We start from the raw sequence: 17,847 nt of genomic DNA, 5'->3' as shown, positions 1-17,847 counted from the left end.
TGATGGTGGTGACTTTCGTTGGTCATCCAGAGTCGAGTTCGACGCGAAGAGAGAGCCTAAAAGATCGGCCTTCTCCTTCGCGATATGGGCCAATGACTCACCGTCCCTGTGCAGAGATGGAAAGGAAGGCTGGCAGAAATTCCCTAGGACAGCCTTAGCGAGAGACCAGAACGCACGTGTTCCTGAAGGGAAACGCACCAGTCTCTCGCCAATTCTGCCAATGTACTTCGACTTCGCCTGAGCAATCACGTTTTTGAAGGACCTAGAAGCAGAGTTATATTCCTTTCTCAATGTGCTGGTGTTTGCATCACGAGACGCCGATGCGTTAGCCCAGTCTTGGTAGCGTTCCCATTTTCGGCGTGAAGCCGTTTTACAGAAACGACCAAACCAGGGCTAGGACTTTCAAAAAGTTCCATACCCTGAAGCACCACATCGGTGACAGAGTCAGCAACAACGCTCGGATCATCCATCGACAAACAAACCCGCCCCCATGGGTAAGATGCAAAGAAGGACCGCATCCCATCCAAATCTGCTGACTTGTACCACACGCGACGACAGCCCGCGAAACGAGGTCGTGAGTACCGTGTAACCGGCACTGTACTTCGGACGAGACAGTGGTCCGACGAGCCCAGAGGGGGATCGACGACAATCTTATAGCCGTCCGGATGCGAAGTCAGCAGAAGGTCCAACAGGGAAGGTGTATGATCCTCCACGTCCGGTATTCGCATTAGCGAGGTGACCAGTTGTTTCAAAACATAAGCCAAAGCGAAGTCGAGAACAGATCTACCCGCATGATCAGTGGTGCGTGATCCAAACAACTCTGTATGATGGGCATTTAAATCGCCCAGAATAATGATCTCTGCAGATGGAGTCTGCTGCAGCACGGAATCTGTAGCCAATTGGACATGCTCAACCAGTCGGTCGGTTTCGGCATTAAAGCTATGGATATTGATGGCATTAGAAGTGTCAATATTGGACTACCTTTCTCGCACGTTTGCTGCGTGTACACCGGTCACCACTACCATTGTCACTTTCACCCCTACTATTGTCTCTTGTTTTGTTTTATATGCACTCGATCCCTTGTTTTACAGACGAAAGCTAATAAGTACACATATCTACTGTTTTAACAACATAATAGAATAGAAATGCTCAACATTTCTTTGTTAAAATGACATAGGTCTGGGGTCTCTGAGATCTTACTCTACTCCTTCTGGCGTACTGCCAAATATAATTTTACCAATCAATGAGATTTAGACATAGACAATGTTACTATTTCTTAACGATTTTATATATTCCTGGCAGTAATCTATTGTTAAATATTGAAGTCATTGCGACATTTCCAAGGACATTTGTCATCCTCATAAAACGCAGAAACAACACACAAAAAAGGTGGCACTATTGTTTTTTTTTTTTTAATTTTAATAACATAAAACAGTTATGTTTTCATGAAGATTTTGATACTTGTTTCGATAGGAGAATTATATATAAATAATATATAAAAACTAGATTCAAATGTTTATTATATTACACACTGAGTACACTTAGGTAACTATAGCTATGACTTGCTCGTACATAAACATATATAAATTTTCTAATATTTTTATCTAAAATAGACATTGATAAATACAATTTTTTTTATTTAATTTTTTTTAAGTACATACATAAAATATTGTTATACACTAATTTATATTTACAACGTGTCATTATAATTCAACATTTAATATAATCTGTCTTTTAAAAACAAAGCTATATTAACTAGGCATGGGCGATATCCGAACTTTGTGATATCAGTTATGTAACGGATATTTAGCTTAATTATCAGTGTTGCCAGTCAATTTCAAATGTCACCCTGTCTTTGTTTGAATGTAGTCAGGGTAAGAAAAGGTTCGTCACCTTAAGATCTATTTTCGCGTGCTCAGTATGAGCGATAATCTAATTTACCGATCGAGAATGACAAATTGCGTCGCAACGATTTGATGTTTAGAGTCAAAAGGTACTAAGAGTTTAAGAATTGATAAAGAAATTAATCTGAAAACTGACGAAGGTTTTCTTACTCTGACTGTACAATAAGCGAGAAAGAGACGACACTAATGTCATAACAAAATGAGCTTCACATTCACTCTCTTTCTCACAGATGAGTTAAAGAGAGATAGGGCGAATATTTCACGAGTATTTCAGAATGGTATCAAAACGATATTATAGTTTTTTAGATGTGGTGAAAACGGTAACTCTGATAGTAAGAAGACATCCAGTTTTATACTAGTTTCGATATATCGGGCACGCCTAATATTACCAAACAAACTTCACGAAAACTTGTGGCAGTGAGAGTACTATGTAATATCATGAATGTGATTATATCTGCCATTATTGTTTTCCATGCACGTTCTGATAAATTAAACAACACTTATATAAAGTATTGCCATATTACGAAATTATAAATAACTAGTTAACAATTTAAAAAAAATTCAAATTTTTAATGAAAGTTATTGTGACATTACAATTTCATTTTCATAAGTGGTAAGTGTATGATTAAGAGTGGCATAATCTTTTTTTTTTAATTAGTATAATTCAGTATCAAATAGGTCTATAGACATTATCATTTAATACAAATAGTATTGTCTACATAGACATAGGCCGCTAGAAGTACTACATTTTTAAAGGTATTTCATCGAGCAACTTCTTTTTACATATTTAAGTTATGGATATGCTGAGATGCAAATGCAAGTTCATTTATATGTTATAGTTTAAATTAAGTCACAGCAATAGCGCCCATACCATACATTTACTATATAGAAACTGTATAAGGTATTTTACTTTATTGTATTGTTGAGCGAGGCAAGTTTATTGCTTAAAGTTGGTATTGTTGTACCAACTTACATCGCCAATGCGCAAACATAGGAAATACAGCTGTTAAGTCCCTAAAGGGCAACAATACTAAGTCTTTTGCTCGGTGGTGGAATATTTGATGAGGGTAGTTACCCAGTAGTGTAAACCAAGGTAAGAAATTTTACGTAAGTTTTGTGAGAGGAATGGCAAGTTTTTATCATTTACAATCATTCCTTATAAAAATTCTTACAAAATTTTAGTAAAAAAAATGGTTCCTTTACAATTTGAAAATAAACTATTTTAATGATACATACATAAGCCAAATGTTCTGTACCCTTTGATCCGTGTCTAAATTAAATACCTACAATAAATTAATTTAAAAAAAAAAGTCAATATAAAAAATTCATAACAAAGAAACAGAATTGAGAGATAAATAGACAACAAGTAAAAAAAAACATAATCCTAAAACTGTTTTCACACAGGAAAATGAACCTTATTCCAAAGGTGTTTTAGTCGGTTTTCCTGTACGCGCCCCGCGCCCGCCACGCCTTAAGCAAGTTGTAGGAGAAATACAGCTGGAAGAAGTGTACTTGCGACGCCAGAAGTACGAAAGCATACCACAGCAGCCCATAGGGATAACCCTGGAAATTAAAATTGTACTATTAGCCTTGTAAGTGTAAATGACACCGTGTCATTCATATTGCAAATAGAGACCATTTAAGATGGCGTCGTTTAGAATTAGTTTATTTTCTTTAAAGTGTTGCAACCATCCATGGCAAACACTAATCTTTTCACAACTGTTATTTCCTTGGCGACCATGAGTGCAAATCGAACACATACACTCAAGCTTTGTATCAAGATGAACCATTTATTAACGCTGCCCTAGCCAGTGCCATCTTGTAAAAACCCGTCGATAATGGTTTCGACATCATAAGTTCAATGTATATTTAAATGGATTCTAAGGAACTGACAAATACTCAGACTAAACTTTAATGTGGAAACTATTCTTAAGAGTCAATGCATGCCAACCATTTAAGAATTTATCTCCCTAGTGCCTATACTACTACGGCTTATGCAAAAGTAATGTTATACGTAAGGATTTGACAGTAGATTTATTTTTTAAAGCAAATGAGCTATATGAGTAGCCTCTAAATGGCCACCTGGAATCTGGGTGTTGATAGTAATTTTACTCATAAAATCTTTCTGTTCAGAGCATGATTCAGAGATTCTGGAGACTTTTGTTGCTCCTCATCATCATAATTTCTTAGATAACCAATGTTTATGCGCAATGGTGACCACACATCAGATCATATATTTGCATGTTCACCTACCAATTTTATAAAAGAAAACCGGAACCAACCTGCCACATTTGTATATCTTCGTCGTCTTCATCTTCATCTAACGTTAGATACTGGTACACATCCCCGCAGTAGTATATCACACAGTACAACAACGGTAGCAGTCCTATAGCCATGATACCATATATATACCGACGGAGGTTCTTCACATTGTTTCGTTTGATTGCTGACAGGCCCAGAAATGAGAGAAGCAGAGATAGACACCAGATATACTCCCACCAAAGTGGCTGAAAATTATTAGACATTATATTAGACATTATTTTATGAGCAAATGATAAAGTTACAATATATGTTAAATACACAATGATCGTTCAAACAACACATACAAGTTATTCAATAAAATATATTGCATAGTAGATGCTGGTTCTGTTATTATATTCTTGAAGTAGGATTATTATTTACTTCAAGTTTATTTTACTCAAACAAAGCAACTTCCACTCAATATATTTGAAACCATTAACTTTTCCAATGACTGTCACTGACAAATATGCATTATGAAAATGGCTATTGACTGTTCAATTTACACTAACATTATAAATATGAAAGTAATTCTATTGGTTATCTTTTCAAACTATAACTGCTGTCTGTTAACTAATTGCTAAAGTTTAAATTTGTTCTGGAGATAAAATGAGTCTTGGGGAAGGATACTTTTTTTATTCCCTCCACAAGGTTGTTAAATGGGGTGTGATGGTTAGCATGCTATAGATAAACTTCTGTTTCACACAGATAAAGCAACAGGGGCTTTTTTTAAATAATACCATATATAGAAAATACAATTTCACCAATATTTCCAATTGGATATAAAATTATAGACATACAATAAATTTAGTTATTTAAACACCTCATCATTTAAAAAGAATCCCTATTGATTTCATGTTAAAAAAATATATTTTACATACAAAAATTACAAGCATGTTTTACCTACTTAAAATATAAAAAAGTTTTTTTAATAAAAAATGAGTGAAATAAACAATTACTTGTGGTATCTGTAGCTCTTCGATTTCAAGTATGAATATATCCAGCTTGTCCAGGATATCCGCTGAAAGTTTGGCCATCATCGTCAGAAACAGTAAGTGGTGAAAAAACACACAGTACTTGAGACGAGATTTGTTTAGTGCACTGGAAAACGAAAATAAATCAATTAAATATACATACTATTACAGGAACAGCTGACACATAGTGAGGCTATTTCTTGGTATGTTATTATCTACTGCTTTATATGTGAAAACTTATACAGAAATATTACTTGTATGGAAATACTAAGACAACATTAATGTTAGCTAACATATGATGGTTTAATATATTTTTTTAACAGCAAAATATATTTAAATAAGATATGAATACTCCAAAGGTTATTTAAATTATTGAATACAGCTTTATAAATTGATGTTTTGAACGTCTGAGTTAATGCATTTTTGTGAAAGTTTTATGTTCTTATACAGTTATCATACTTCCTGATTGCTTTAGTAATTGTTATCTATCTTTGACCCATAAATGGGAGAAATAATACGAACATTCATGATATATAATTCGAATGAATGGCGCCAAACCGTCCACGACCAAGCTTTTGTCTAAAAATAATTTGACGGCTATTGACGAAATGTCGCGTGTCAGATTTACTCTGAACATAGAGTTAGCCAGCGCCCAACACACGTAAAAATAATCCCAAAGCTCACCTTATTTGATACTGAGCCGCTATTTTTTCCCTGTGCTCGTAATCAGCTCCATTCGTACCTGTCACCATAATACCGCCTCTAGAAGCCATTTCTTAAATTAACTTCGCTTATTGAGTAATATAAATAACTCCCTGGAAGTACTACAATTAGTACTAGGCCGTATATACAGGTGTATCTGTTTATATTTAATTATTTTCAATCAATCCATCACAATTTCACATCTGCCAAACGAAATTGAGCTGGCGAACTGACATGCCAAAAATGCCAACGTCTCAAGGTTGACATGTGTACGTTTAGAAATCAGGCGTATAATAATTAATAACATTTTTAGTTCATAATTCTTACGAATAAATATGATAAAAAGTAAAATTAAGCGCTTACGTTCTCTTAACATGTAAATAATTTGAAGAAGTATAATCTAGAAATTATGTAGCTAATGTTGCCCTTAGAAAGTGTATACAATTTTTTATTTTTGACATAACTTTCTATAGCTAGTAAATAATAACTAATAGTAATACCTCTTTGCTACATTATTGTTATTTTTTACACATTTATTAAATAAATATTCCTATTGTACCTATAATATAACTAGAAGTAATGAAATATTTGACCATGGTTTGAAAATTTAAAATTTATTTCTCTTCAACAACGATTCATTAGTAAATTTATATTTAAAATTTTGTATTGCTGTAATCTCAGTCGCGATTACTTGATGCAACAAACATAAAGCAAAATCCCGTTTAATAGTCTCATATCTCTTAATTAAATTTGATCGGTCTTGATACTTAAAACTTCCATGTATATAATACGGCTAAATTGGCATATGAAATGAAAGATCGATAACGATTTTAATTGTTTCGACGGTGTTTTATAAACACGAGGCTTATTGATTAAAACGCAGCCTTTATTTTGATTCAGTCAGACCTATTTGCGCGTTTATATAAGGCTCGCCAGCTCTTTGTCTCTCATTCATTCATTAATTTTACGAGAAACATGAAGCTATTAGCGATTGTTGCGATGTTCGCGTTTGTGGCGGTACAGGTAAAGAATATTTTATTAATTGTTTCTAATTTGATTAGTTTAAGCTAAGGTGATAAATTAGTGCATTAATATCTAATAGAATTCAAATATAGCTACTAAAATGCAAGTAATAATTACTCTTAGTGTTAAAGAATTCATAAATGTTATAAAAATTTTGATCAAGTTTGTTGCTGGTTCTTCTGAGGAGAATCTTCATTTCGAATTGGTTGTAGATTTAATTTAAATTAAATTGATGATTTTAAATTATACCCATAGTGAAGCAACTAGGTACCATAATCTCTGAAACTTTCTGTATGTATTAAGTAGTTTTTTTTTTATAAATCAGTAAGGAACGCTACTCATGCTGACTATTGTTCAAAGGTGGGATAAATTACAGGCCATTTTTTTAAATTAGTCTAACAACCTATGCTCAATCTCTAGCTCAGCTGTTCAGCCCCAGTTCCGGATGAAGAGAAGAAAGCAGAGCCTGAGGTTGCACCAGCAGCTGCTCCAGTTGAAGCCTCGTCGCATGCCGTACCAGAGGTAATGATGAAATTGTATAATTATCACAATTTACTTCCTAGTCTTTTTAGTTACTACCCACAGTATATACCTGATCATTACTACAGAAATGAACTTGCAATTAAGTAGCCTTTTAAAGCACTATCAAATATTTGATGTACCTAATCGAATCTTATAACAAAAGAAAAACTTATTCCTAATAGATTATATTTTTAAAATCAACTACGTAAAAATGAAACAGAAACACCAAAAACAATGTTTTCTTAATCTTAACAAACATCGATGGTAGAATGAACACTTGAATCTTGTTAATAATCATTTATTGTGAAGCATTTATATAAAAAGTAATACAGAGTCAGTAGGAGGTTAACACATTATCGAAGGATAGGCGGTTAATTTCGCAACCGTTTCCGATTAAGGAGAAATAATTCTTAAAGCAGCATAGGCGTCACAAATTTCTACTTCAAGTGTGACAGTCATATTTATAAAGTCCGTATCATAACAAAAATCAAAATAGCTTGAATTCTGATAAATGACCAAGTGAGTTTTACAATAACAGCGAAAAAAGTAAGGTTATCAAATTTTCGTTCCCTAAAATCTGGCGTTACAGATTTGACTCGGCCCAATTAGTTGGTAAAACTACTCCTTAGAATATATGCTATCTGTGTGTCTGAAAACTGACCCTGAAAGTTTTCAGTAATATCAAAGAGTAAATTCAGTATAGTATATCTGTGGAATTATCCACGCATAGAAGCTTACCCGAAATAATTTAATTAATTGGGCAACATTCGTTACAATGAAGAATTTTAATTGCACCTTTATTAAAAACATGACAAAAACGGCGAGGATAATTGTAGTCTGTAATTAATTCGATATAGTTCGCGGAAAATTAATATGGACAACAAAATTTTCTCGTTATATATGTGCGAGAATTGCAATCTTATGACAAAATCCAAATATTAAGGAAATTAAAAATAGTAAATTGGTTTAAACAAATATGGCGTTCATGCGTTCGATTAACAGCTAAATCGGCTTTTGTTTATTCAATTAAATTTTCTATAATTTGAATTTTTATTTATCAACAATTAAATATCATCTGAGATCAAATTGTTGAGCCAATATAATTGAGAATTTTTTTAGTAAGCCATATGGTGCATGACTTGACGCTGATCTTACGTTAAATCATTTTTAGTCTACATTTTATACAGATACTCTCACAACTTGAAGACTCTCAACCACGATCTTTTCAAAGGTATCTTAAATATTTTTCAGGGAACAAGCAAAGAAGCCTTAATATACATTGTGTGATATAACTTTTACGGAAATTTAATAACAAAAACTCAATTAGTATAATCTATATGTCCAGAATTTTTCCTTCTGTTAATGATAAATTTTATGAAATAATCCGATTCATTTATTTATAAAATTTATTTTTATGGGTTTTTGTTTTGCGTTTAGTATAATATAATATATCTAATTATATGTGTTTTTGATTTAGGCAAAGTCAGACCAGTCTGAAGCAGTCGCTAAGGTAGCTGAGCCAGCAGCAGCGCCGGTACATGTAGATGAAAAGAAGGCGTGAACACTGACGCACATATATCGAGAGCACATAAATTGATTATGATTTACTTTATGTAATATTTCTTTTAATAAAGCCTCACATCTTTGGTAGTTTATTGAATGTATGGTGTTAATTTTTTTTTATTAAAATGTTCCTATGAACTCCTGAAGGTATGTTATGATTATTTTGTTCAAAGTAAGGACATAGTTACAAAAAAAACGTGGGGAGATTAGTCGTAAAATTTTATATGTACGAGGAGGCTTTTTATTAGCCCTTTGCAATAATTCAACCAGAGGTATATATGTACAGCTACCACAGCGCTGGAGCATTTAGAATCTAGCGTCTCCTCTGGAGAGTCGGGATTTAGAAAAAAAGCTGTAGGTACATACGTATCCTTCACCTAGAACCTTTTGTATAAGATCCAAAGTCCAGACAGCATATTATAGGTAAGATGATACCTGGCTAAAAGTGAGACATTCAGGTGTTGTCACAATATGTGAATGGAATACCACTAATGACTGCTAGACACCTAGGCTTTCTATGTTATGATCTTGAGATTATTAGCAAGGCAAAGAAGGCAAGAAAGGTAAAGTTGACACAATATGGCAAGTTGTCATGATTACAAGACATGTTTTATGGGGAAACAAATATTTACGATTCATATTTTGTTTTGGAACTGCTTATGTTCCCCAATTTCAGAACAAATAGCCAATTAACTAACATTTTAAGTTTCCAATATATATGCATTTAACGGTTTTTATTTTATTATATAAGAAAAATTATCGTTAAAACATTTATTGGAACATATTGGAATATTTGTAAACGGCAAAACTATGAACTACGTATGATTCAACAATAATAACACAGGTAGTTAATTTTTTCATAAAATATGATTTATTCTTTCATTATTTCTTTACAATTGTATCCATTTCTATCGTTACGTTATATATATAAAGACTACATTTCCGTTCTGTACCTGGACCTTCTTGATTTATATGGTTATGGATTTGTACTATTTAAATGCTACCCAATGCTTAATTAACTCCCTGATTTTTAAAGAAAATTAATAATGTCTGACGCAGTACATATCATGTTAAGATTAGTCGGTGGTAAAAAAGAGTATATCTCGCACACTAGCCGGTGTGGGCAGTTCAAGTGAGCCCAAAGTGACGGCTCCAGCGCTGCCGGCTCGGAACCGGGATGTGCTCTCTGACACTACCCCTGGTCCTTGGATATACAACGTCACCTGCAGATAAAATAAATCTTCTTATAATATACTTGGACCTGAGAGTGACTGTGAGTGAGTGAAGAGTCGAGATGGCCCAGTGGTTAGAACCCGTGCATCATAACCGATGATTCATGTGCTTAATTTGTCTTTATAATTCATCTCGTGCTCAGCGATGAAAGAAAACATCGTGAGGAAACCTGCATGTGACAAATTTCATAGAGATTCTGCCACATGTGTATTCCACCAACCCGCATTAGAACAGCGGGGTGGAATATGTTCCAAACCTTCTCCTCAAAGGGAGAGGAGGCCTTTAGCCCAGCAGTGGGAATTTACAGGCTGTTGTTATTATTTACTTGGACCTGACAGAATACGCAGCCAAAAATAATGAGTCTAGGAAGATATTTTTATCTTCCAAGACTCATTATTTTTGGCTTTTCTCAATTTTTTGGGATATCGGTTTATTTGTAACGTAAGCATCCACCCAAAATGGATATCTGTCAAAATCAACTTTAAGGACTATGGAATATCTTAATGTCAATTTCAAAATTTGAATTGAGAATACTCGTACAAAGTTGGGAAAAACAGCTACTTCTAAACATAGTGTAATAACGGATTAAAGGCTGAGTGAGCCAGTGTAAATACAGGAACACGACAGATCGCCTTAGTAAAGATATAGTTGGTATTTTGATGTAAATAATGTTCATTATATCTAAGAATTCTAACCTCTCTGTGATTCACCTTATTATAATACAGAACCTACCTGCTGAGGACTATGATGACTAGGCTCCCCGGATAGCGGCATAGACCTAGGCTCTCGTGATGATTCCTTCCTTCTTCTTTTGTTTGTACGACGACTGTCTTGCCGTTTTCTAATACCACCTATATGGACAACATCTGGAAGATTGATAAATTATATCGTAATGTATACTTGTACCTAATGACTATACAGAAAAAATATATGAGAAAGTTCAGTTAAGGCGAGGACATGCGTGAAATACATATCCTCTACCTACATGATCTATAATTTTACCCGCCTAATGCATCAATACATTTGTTATGCCTATTTGAAAAAACTATATACCATACCTTCATCTTCTCCGGGCGGAGGGGGCAGGGGATGCGGGGCGCGGGCTAGAGGGATGCTCTTTCGTCGATTCTCTATCAAGCGAATGAGGCAGTCCAAGGCGGCTTGTTTATTCTATTATACATTAAAGCAAGATATTATAAATATTTATTTCATATTTTACCCAATTTCCTCGTCATAAGTTATCTTTCATCAAGTCCGTCGTCTTACATGTACCTACAGCCTGTAAAGCAGCCTTCCGACGGCTGGTTAAGATCGCCTCTCCCTTTGAGGAGAAGGTTAGGAATATATTCGCTGCTCCAAATCCGGTGGATTCACATGTGACACAAACAGACACATACAGATTTCCACAGGACATTTTCCTGCACCGCCGAGCACGAGATGAATTATAAGCACGAATTAAGCCCATGAAAATCCAGTGTTCCAACCACTAGGCCATCTCGGCTCTCATATGTCTTAAGTATTTAAATATGTAAGATTATACCTCATACATTTCAATATGTACAAAAGGTTTTTTTGAAATGAAAAGGACGTAATGCAGGCTCAAAGGCTTTAGGCTACTTACCTTGATCTCATCCAGTAGCGGCTCAAACGCAGCTGGATCATTGCTGTCACGTAACGCCTCCCAGCTCTTGTAGAGTTTGCGATCCGACAACCTTATTGAGTTCTCAAGTTCACGTACCTCTAATACAGATTATCTTCTCAATTTAAATTCAAGTATCAGATAAAAAAAATATCGTGAGCTACTGTTTTAATGTACCAATGAAGTCCTTCTAATTTAAACTATATCAACCAGCAGCAATCAGCAGCCAATCTCAAGGTGGACCAGCCTACACAGCACAAAGTGGACAAATTTGTACTCAAACACAGGACCAATCTCTGTTCACACAATCAATCTCAGTATGGGATGCGACCAAGTACTTTACGTTTTCTTTCTTTGTTTTCTTTCCTGAGGCCGAGGTCAGGAGGTGAAGTGAGACACTTTTTGAGAGAGAGACTTTTTGTGAGACACAGATTTTTTTGGTAGAAAAATTCAATCTTTTTATCGGCTTGAATCCGAAAAAACCCCAGGGTTTGGCACTCAAATTATAATACCTACATATAAAGAGCGGACAGCATGTATATTGTATAAAGAGCATTTGAAATATTTTTGATTAGGCCAAATTCACCACTTCCATAGACAGAGAGTTTCCACTCTTCTTCTGAGCTATTAAGATTGGCCACTGTACCGAAATCGGTAAGAACGGTATAATAATTAACTTAACTTTATACTGTATTAAACAGAACCAACGTTATAAACACTTATCAACTTAACATAGTTTATAAAAACATCAATATAATAACAAAAAAATAACACACTGTCTTTACCAGCCTCCCTCAGCTTTGCGAGATGAGCGATCATCTGCGCGCGCTGAGAACGCAACGCTCGTCGCTGCAAGCGCGTCCGCGACGCGGAGTCTCGTGCGTTGCGCACTTCGCGAGCGAGCGCGACCACCTCGCGAGCTTCACACTCTAAACGACGCTCGAGCTCGCTAAGGAAACCAACAGTAATTACAACACTACATTACTAGGGTTAACAGTACCTAATACACTTCCCACACTTAAAAAAAATGAAATAACTTGTTGCTTGTTTCGGTTCTTCTTTTAAATAACCTAGTGGTGTTTCCTACTAAAATGGCTATTAAGGAGGTAGAATTACCTTTATTTGAAATTCGTATATAATAATAATAACAGCCTGCAAATTTCCCACTGCAGGACGAAGGCTTCGTCTCCCTTTGAGAAGAAGGTTAGGAGCATATTCTACCACGCTGCTCCAATGCGGGTTTTCAGTGATTCACGAGTGGCAGAATTTCGTTGAAATTAGACCCATGCAGGTTTACAATCACAATATTTTCCTTCGCCGTTGAGCTCAAATTCAGTGGCGCTTGCTTGAATGCGGGTTTGAACCCGCATTCATCGGTTAAGATGTACGTTTTAACTTCTAACCACTGGGCTGTCTTGGTTTTTTATCTCTCGGAAAGTTGTTTATTAGGTGTATTATAAAAAAAAGTACTACCAACCTTGGATACTCGTCGGTGACTTTAGCATAAGATTGTATATTTCTAATAACTTCAACTAAATGGTGAAGCTGGTTGCAAAATTCGGGCAACTGTTCTGGAGTCAAATACTGGCCGCCATACCTTGAAGTATTATTCGTATTAAATATATGTATGTATGATACAATTATATCGTTTTTTATAAGTTATTTTTATCAATCAATTGATTTTTTTTCCGAAACTTATTTGTAAATTCACAAGTGTGTCAAAGTAAAAAGGTAACATATATAAATTAAACCTAAGCTATCTTTATCCTATCTAGGTATATTTATCCACTATTGTGGCGATTGCACACATTCTGTCGAAGCAACTGTACTCAGTGGCGTAGAATGGGGGGGGGGAGGTGCGGTCCGCACCTGGCGCCACTTTCTATGCATGGGTGATACAAGCGCAAGGTTTCTCAATAACTTAAAAAAAAAACAGTTAAAAAGCAAATTATTTAGGATTATTTTAATCTTTCAGGTCAGTTGAGGAGTTGAGCTTAGAATGATACTCGTGCGCAAAAGACCGATCGTGAAGTAGGCGATTTCTCAATTATTCTATTACATTTTCTCTGTAATTTTTCTAAGTGGTATTCTACCTTCCATTCTATGTCACAAAATGTTAATTTCACTTTTTAATTCAATAAATCATTCAATAAAACTGATAAAAGTACTCTTTTTACCATCCTAAATTTTTTTTATAATGGGTTTCAAAAATAACAGGATGTGACCTATGCCACGCCACTAACTGTACTATTATTATGGAGGTTACAGGTAATAAATTAACAAACCTGAGGTCAATATTAGCAGCAAACTGTGCATCGTCAATGGTACCGCTGGATACGTCGGCTTGCTGTGCAGTATCATGATCTTCGTTGCTCCCACAACCTATACTTTCACTCATTCTATAAAATCGAAAAATAATATTTTAAATAGTCATTACAAGTATCGATTAACAATAACAATTATTTAATAGATCTTTATTAATATTACAAATGTAAAAGTAACTCTGCCTGTCTGTTGCTCTTTCACGACCAAACCGCGAAACCGACTTTGATAAAATCTGGTATGAAGCAAACATGAACTCCAATGGCCAAGGACATAGGCTACTTTTTTGCCTAAACTGCCTAAGCCGCGGACGATTACTAGTTTCTCATAATATAAAAGCAATTTCTCATGAAATCCAGCATTTATTGTGAATATGATGATTTAATAATTAATCCTAATTATTAAATAGATGATTAATGAGATCCACAAATATTCATATGAATTACCCAGTTGATGTAAATGAAAAGTTCTTATCGAGAGTCGAGTATCGATGCTCGCCGCGCAGTTTACCGAGCAACCTTCCCAACAGCCGCGATTGCCGGCCGGAACTTCCGCTTTCCATACTTGGGCTAATCGAAGGATCCATAATTTATCACAATATTACATTGACAATAATTATAGCATGATTTGACCAAGTCGTTTAGCATCAGAGAGCTGAGATGGCCCAGTGCCCGGAACGCGTGCATCTTAACCGATGAATGCGTGTTCATACCCAGGCAAGCACTACCATATATATGTGCTTAATTTATGTTCATAATTCATCTCGTGCTGAAGGATAACATCGTGAGGAAATCTGCATGTGTCTAATTTCATCGAAATTCTGCCACACGGTTGGTGGAATTCATACATTCCACCAACCCGCATTGGAACAGCTTGGTGGAGTATGTTCCAAACCTTCTTCTTAATGGGAGAGGAGCCCAGCCGTGGGAAATTTACAGACTGTTACTTTTTAACATTACCTTTAATAAGTCTGAATAGGGCACACTTATCATATATTCCATCGCTAAGGAGTAGGTAATACTTAGTATTGCTATGTTCTGTTTTGGTCGGAATTATAGTTCCCAAGGTTTTTGGCTCATTGTTAATATAAGGAATAGTTAATATTTTTTAAAGAGGAAATATGCCCACGCACCATTAGATACATAGCATCATGTAAACTTTATTCTAAAGTAGTACATGATTAAACAGAAACAAATATTTAAATAAGTATTTTAAATAAATGGTACACTAACCAGCACCGAGTATACAACATTTTAAAATAATTAATTTATTAAATACCCTGTCCCGGCTTCACACAGGTACAATACATCTACATACAACTTTTATATTAAAAAAACAACGAATACGAAGAAAATTCGATATTCTCTACAATAGTGATTGTATTATCCATATATACACTTATTTTATTGATAAAAGCCACATTAATATCCGTTGGGTAGTTTAAGATCCAAACGCAAAGACCGCGAAAAGCGACTTTACTTACTGTGTAAACATGATAACTGTGTCTTCCTCGATAATATACAATCCATTTTATTACTATAGATTACTCATTTTAGAAGTTTATAAAATTAGACGAACAAGAAATTAGTCTAAGCGTCTTACGAACTTTAACACGTTCAGTGCCAGCGACACGCCTAGCGTGTTCATGCGAATTTCTATAGCCACGCCGCGAACACGCTAGGCGTGTTCTAAGAATTTCAGTGATATCTTAAAAACTAGGCTAAATTATTCATTCAAACTAATTGTGTGCAATCTTCAAGCGATAAGCTACTGAGTTTTTAAGTGGGCCGTTAAAAATAATATTTTTTTTTTATTTAACAAAAAAATGTCTTTCGTAATGCCGGCGACACGCTAGGCTTGTTCACTTATTAAGGATAATCATAGATTGTCAAACTGTTTTTTCAACAAACCACATTTTATTTATGGCTTATTACCAATTTGTTGAAAATTGAACTAATTTTGTTATTGTTTTCTCAAATTTGCGGAACTTTGTTACATTTTTTTTTTGTACAAATATCTATTATTATAAAAATTTATACACCTTTGTAGTATAAATAAAAATTTTAACAAAAAGAAAAACCGACTTCAAACAAAACACTATTTTAAAACAAATTAATATGCACGAAAAAGTAATAAAAATAATTGCGTATTCAACATATTTTTTAGAGTCTTCCTAAGTTAAATGAAATGAAAAATATTAGACTACTTAAAAGTCGATTTACGATTATATAATGTAGTTATAGTTATTGAATCGAATTGATAACCTCCTCCTTTTGGAAGTCGGTTGAAAACTATATAAGCCGTAATTCTGCCATTCCTATTTAATGACAAAGTTTATACTAAATTGTCTTACTTTGTGTTATGTTGATACTGATTATGTATTACAAGTACCTATATGTTAGTTCGATTAATCATTAACTACCACATACATACACCAAATATATAAAATTAAACACTAAATAAGGCTGATTTACCTTAAAAATGTAAACTCATGTCAACTTCAAATTCGTGTTACAAGAATTGAAGTAATGAAACAATAAAACGAGTTTAGCTTACAAGAAGCTTGATTATTTTTTAATTATTTGTTTATTAATTATTACTTATTTAATTGTTCTTTATTATTATATCAAGACATGTGCACCGAATCGATATCCTATGACCTTTGAACATTTCTAGCAACTAATAAGAAAGTGAACGAAACAAGTGAGATAAAAATTGATTTTAGAAATTAATAAGTATGTATTTGAGAAAACAAAAAAAGAAGGTGGATTTTTATGGACACTTTATGAAGCGAAATTTAAACTCTGTTTTAATTTGTATTGAAAGTTCTATTTTATTTTATTTGATTATACCTTGCTACTTTCAAACTGACCCGCGTCCTTTGCAGGGATACAACAGTAGATAACAGGTAACAGTATATATCATGAACAATTTTTTTATTGAAATACGAACTAAATCATAACGCGATAAAAAGTATATATCAAATTCGACACCAATATAAATATGATATGTGGGAATTTATTAAAAAGTTTTACAACCACTGATTACATTATGATGTTTACTTACCATAAAAGCGGTTTTTTGTCATAATTCCAGGATAAAACACTGACAACATTATTCTAAACACCTTAATTATTGCATAACACAAGAAATATTAACTAACAAAGACCGTTTTAACAAAAAAATTATCATTTTTTTGTTCCTGTGCCAGTGGACACGCTACGCTTGTCCATACAATTTATCTAGCGATGCCGGGGACACGCCTAGCGTGTTCGCGGCTTTATGTATGGCGGCATCGCTATGAGCATAGGAAAAATTTAGGTGGCAGTGAACGTGTTAATACTCACCTACTTTTATAATGAAGACGACTTCAAGGTTTGATAGTTAGATTTGCTATATTACCATTTATTTTAAATTTTATGAATTGATGATATTAAGAACCATTTTATTGATATTTTTAATTATTTTGTATGTGCATTGTTGGTTATGGTGGTTTAGACATAAACGTAATAATTCCATTGTCTATGGCTTCAGCTGTCATATTTTTAGTGACTAATATCTATGGATGTTAGATATGACTAAAGAGTATACCATACATATGAAATAAAAATACAATATATAACTAAACTTTTTTGACCATACCACACCATAAATTTTAAGCAGATTT

At 34.2% G+C, this 17,847-nt stretch overlaps 2 protein-coding genes across 2 annotated transcripts; both read right to left on the bottom strand.

The window, feature by feature from the left end:
• Window positions 1-2,101: 2,101 nt before the first annotated feature.
• LOC124538903 (protein jagunal) lies at window positions 2,102-6,122 on the bottom strand. The gene is made up of 4 exons (XM_047116159.1): window positions 5,861-6,122; window positions 5,162-5,303; window positions 4,187-4,411; window positions 2,102-3,467 (listed from the first exon to the last, which is right to left on the bottom strand). The coding sequence occupies exons 1-4, from the start codon at window positions 5,947-5,949 to the stop codon at window positions 3,336-3,338; spliced, it is 588 nt and encodes a 195-aa protein (XP_046972115.1). The 5' UTR covers window positions 5,950-6,122; the 3' UTR covers window positions 2,102-3,335.
• Window positions 6,123-9,834: 3,712 nt separating this feature from the next.
• Window positions 9,835-17,802, bottom strand: LOC124538942. The gene is made up of 9 exons (XM_047116215.1): window positions 17,528-17,802; window positions 14,627-14,749; window positions 14,144-14,257; window positions 13,336-13,455; window positions 12,644-12,807; window positions 11,841-11,959; window positions 11,278-11,389; window positions 10,952-11,085; window positions 9,835-10,209 (listed from the first exon to the last, which is right to left on the bottom strand). The coding sequence occupies exons 2-9, from the start codon at window positions 14,740-14,742 to the stop codon at window positions 10,063-10,065; spliced, it is 1,026 nt and encodes a 341-aa protein (XP_046972171.1). The 5' UTR covers window positions 14,743-14,749; window positions 17,528-17,802; the 3' UTR covers window positions 9,835-10,062.
• Between the last annotated feature and the right edge of the window lie 45 nt (window positions 17,803-17,847).

Source organism: Vanessa cardui, chromosome 21 (assembly GCF_905220365.1).
Source record: "Vanessa cardui chromosome 21, ilVanCard2.1, whole genome shotgun sequence".
In the NCBI taxonomy this organism is placed as follows: Eukaryota; Metazoa; Arthropoda; class Insecta; order Lepidoptera; family Nymphalidae; genus Vanessa; species Vanessa cardui.
Note: the sequence above shows the minus strand (reverse complement) of the source record. Positions and strands in the feature narration are given on the sequence as shown.